The 4,067-nt window shown below is 36.7% G+C and overlaps 1 protein-coding gene across 2 annotated transcripts; it reads right to left on the bottom strand.

Annotated features, from left to right (window-relative positions):
• Positions 1-333: 333 nt before the first annotated feature.
• On the bottom strand, positions 334-3,286 carry LOC124936879 (thymidine kinase-like). 2 transcript variants are annotated; one of them, XM_047477409.1, is made up of 4 exons: positions 2,892-3,278; positions 980-1,124; positions 788-909; positions 334-702 (listed from the first exon to the last, which is right to left on the bottom strand). In XM_047477409.1, exons 1-4 carry the CDS (start codon positions 3,212-3,214, stop codon positions 453-455), a joined length of 840 nt encoding a protein of 279 aa, XP_047333365.1. In that variant the 5' UTR covers positions 3,215-3,278; the 3' UTR covers positions 334-452. The 2 variants fall into 2 exon arrangements, with proteins under 2 accessions (XP_047333365.1, XP_047333364.1); XM_047477408.1 differs by lacking the exons at positions 334-702; positions 788-909; positions 980-1,124 and adding an exon at positions 1,132-2,720 and having other exon boundaries at positions 2,892-3,286.
• Positions 3,287-4,067: the final 781 nt, after the last annotated feature.

The raw sequence follows: 4,067 nt of genomic DNA, 5'->3' as shown, positions 1-4,067 counted from the left end.
TCTAGTTCTATTTTTTATTTTATTTTTTAGAATAAAACTAACTCAATAATATTCATAATTTTGAATTAGTTTATATTTTTGTTTATAATTCGACAATTAGATAAAGAATCTCTGATTCCATTTAAATTTTATTTTCTTTTATAAGACGTGAAAACGAGTTGGATAAGACTAACTCAAGTAATAAGAGTCCTACAAAATATCAAGTAATAAAAGTTAATTATTTAAGAGATTAAATATCACAAATTCAATTATCTAAAACAAGGAACAGAGTAACCATATTAATTTTCTAAATTTGAAAAACTAAAAAATAAATGGTCAAATCTATTACAATGGGGGCATTAAAATCTAACAACAAACTATTAACCAACCTTAACCTTAAGATCCACAAAAACCAACACACATGACAACATTGAAGACAATTATACTTTGATTTTACAACAAACCAAACAAACCTAGCCACATTCGGCCTTATTACCATATTCAAGAATGATTTTCGTAGCCTCCTTGACAGATTGGCCGCTTATATAGTGATTCCGACAAACAGGCATATAAACATTAGCTCCGCCAATCAATTCGGTTCGAATTTCTTCAGTCTTCCTTAGCGTGAAGAAAGCTTTTTTCCCACATACTTCGCATTGTGCATTTAACTTAGTCACAGAGTCAGCTAAAGGGATAATCTCAAGCAATGAACCAAAACTTCTCCTGCTTGAACAAACAATTTATAGTTATCAAACAAATCCCAAACAAGACACCACAACCAAAGAGTTAAACCCGAGTTCATTACTACCTCAGATAGTCACCATCGAGGCCAGCAACTATTACGGTTTTACCATCTTGATCAGCAGCCTTACGACAGAAATCATACAGATCTCCAAAGAACTGAGCTTCATCTATTCCAATCACATCTAACTGTTCCACCAATAAGAACTTTGTCACTAAAGGTTGTACCAAAATATTTTTCTTTTTTTGAAATTGATACCTTGTCATAAGCATCTTGACCAATTTTAGATTCGAAAGACGAAAGTTCTTCCAAAGGCCAACAAGGAAACTTTGCGCCATCATGTGTTACAATTGAATTTAACCCGTATCTTGTGTCTTTGCTTGATTTTATAATCGCCACACTTCTGCATAGAGTTCACAAGGGCAAATAACTTGTGAAATTAAGACAATGACAAACATGAAAGAAAAAAGACATGCAAGTGATCATTTCTCAACATTCTGATAGTTTTGATCCATTCAGGATTAGCTCAAGTGGAACCAAGAGTCGAGGTCTCACATTCAATTCACATTGAAAGTATCTTGATTAAAGTGTGAGATCGAGACGGTGGGATGTTGAAAACCCCTGGTATAAAACGGGTAGTTTAGGAAACATCATTAGGGTTAGGGTTACGGGTTACCCTTTTCTAAATGAAGCCAAGGCAGATCATGAAAAACTGCTCCAATCAAGAACAAAACCAGCATCCTTTAAAATGCAAGTGATGCTATTGATAAGCTCACGAATCTCCTCAGTTTTCTTGTCAGTGTTATCATCCATGAAGAAAAAATTAACTTCGTGTCGAATCTCAATCATACTATAACCAGGCTCCTTCTTAATCCCAGCGTTCTTCATTTTCAACCTAACATCTTGAACACAATCCCACAAACCAAAAGCCGCATAAGCATTACACAAAACAACATACTTCCCAGCATTTTCAGGTTCCATCTCAAAGAATTTATTCGCAGACGCCTTTAACATGTCAGCATTTCCATGTATTCGACTAGCCCCAAGCAAAGCACCCCAAATCACCGCATGCTCCTTACAAGGAACATCCTTAACAAACTCAAACGCCTCTTCTAACCGCCCAGAACGCCCTAAAAGGTCAACCATCGCCGCATAATGTTTCCCAACAGGCTGAATTCCGTAATCATTTTTCATCGACAAGAAATATTCCCAACCTTCCTTAACTAATCCTCCATAGCTACAAGCAGATAAAAGTGCAAGAAAAGTAACATAATTTGGTCTGCAACCCTCCTTCAACATACTGCGATATGATTCCAAGACCTCGTAGACTCTACCATTTTGGGCAAGACCAAATATTAAAGCAGTCCATGTAATCACATTCTTCTCTAGAACCTTCTCAAATACCATACGCCCATCGTAAGGACTGCTGGATTTGAAGTACATATCCATAAGGGCACTATTAACTATAATATTTCCATTTGGCTGACATTTTAAGAAGATGCCATGAACTATCCTCCCTTGCTCGAGAATCGCTAAAGAACCACAAGCTTTGAAGATGGATGCGAATGTATACTGGTCTGGAATTAATCCAGTCCGTCTCATCGCATAATAGTATCTCAATCCCATTTTCTCGTCGCCTTTTTGAACTAGACCTGCTATTATTGCATTCCAGGAAACCAAAGTTCTATTTGGCAAATTATCAAACAGATGGTGGGCAGTGTTTAAATCACCCAATTTTGTATATAATATTAACAATTTGATCATCAAATAGTCATTGATAACAAAACCAACTATTATCATATGAGAATGGATTATCATTCCCCATCTAAATCTCTTCCTGTGTATGCATTCTTGTAAAAGAATTGAATATGTTTCCGCAAACAATGGCGAATCTTCATGTCTCATTATCCCAATTGCTTCTTTAACTCTTCCTGTTATACAAAGTTCCCTTAATGTCTTATTCAAATGAATCAAATTGTTCGAATCCTTGACCTGAAAACTGGGAATAATACCTCACAACATTAAGGTCCAACTAATGGGTATAACAACTCTGGATGAGGCACCCAATATTATGGCCAATGGAACTAATAAAGGGGCGCCTTTATAAACATGATTATCACAAAAGAAGACATTATAGATATGAGTATAAAGTAAGGATAAAAGAACGAACCTTCCATTACTGGTCTCAGCTTTGATTCTACGAAGAAGGGTAGTGGTTTTACCGGCGAACATAGGTCCAACGATGACGTGAATTTCGCCGGAGGAAGGAGTTGCCTCTGTAGAAAGGGTTCGGGTTTGAAGTTTATCTGAATCAAGGTTGGACATGGTGGGTTTTACAAGGAGAAGATGGAGGTTAAGGCGCGGTTTAGAGATGGAGGAGACATGACGGATTGGGTGAAAGTAGAGTGTGAAAGGTCCTGTCTTTGAAGGGTTGGAGATTATGGAAAAGAAAGTGGGAGAAATGAGAGATTTCATTCTCGAAACAGATAGCATATCTTCTAAGAAGAGAGAGATTGTTGCAAGATTTCTGGTTTGGAGGGAAAACAGAGCATAAAGAGTAGGGTTCTAATGGGGAAATTTGACGAAATGACCTTACAAACTGGGTTATTTGACCTGGTGGAAATTTATAATTTTTTTTTCGTTCGTGGTGCTTTATTTTTTTTTATACGATTTTGCCCTTGTCGCGAAACGCTAAGTGACTTAGCGTTTCGCGAAGTGGATTAGGGGTTTGTATAAATACCTAAATAATTTCATTTCCCTAAATTTCTTTCTCTCTCTTCTCCAATTCTCTCCTTCACTCACGGTGGCCGGCGACGACGGCGGCCGGCGGCAACGACGGCTCCGTTTCCTCCAATATCCATACAAATCTATACCGATCAGAGCTCTTCTAACCTAACTAATTCATTTATGTTTATCTATTGCCGATTTCTAACCCTAAATCTATTTTGCATGCAGGTTTCTTAAACTAGGGTTTATGTGAGGTCTCCGATTCTAACTATTTGAAGGTCGTCGAGGTAGATCTTCATTTCAGATGTCATAAACAGTTATGTTCTTGTTTACATTTTCTTCATTTCAAAAACCTTTTCATATTTCCTTTATGTCCATCATTTTCTCCGTTTTGTTGATTCTTATTTCTTATATGGTTCATATTGGTTCATGTTTGAGCATTTCGTTAGGTTATTATTTGTTATTCGTTCATATTTGTAGAAAATCTCTGTCTGATAAGAGCGTATGTGTTTCCATTTCAGATCTGCTTACCGTTTCGCTACGGACTTACCGTTTCGCTACGGACTTACCGTTTCGCTAAGTATCAAGATTTTTTGTTATTTATAGTTAATCATGAACT

This window comes from Impatiens glandulifera, chromosome 4 (genome assembly GCF_907164915.1).
Source record: "Impatiens glandulifera chromosome 4, dImpGla2.1, whole genome shotgun sequence".
NCBI lineage: Eukaryota > Viridiplantae > Streptophyta > Magnoliopsida > Ericales > Balsaminaceae > Impatiens > Impatiens glandulifera.
Note: the sequence above shows the minus strand (reverse complement) of the source record. Positions and strands in the feature narration are given on the sequence as shown.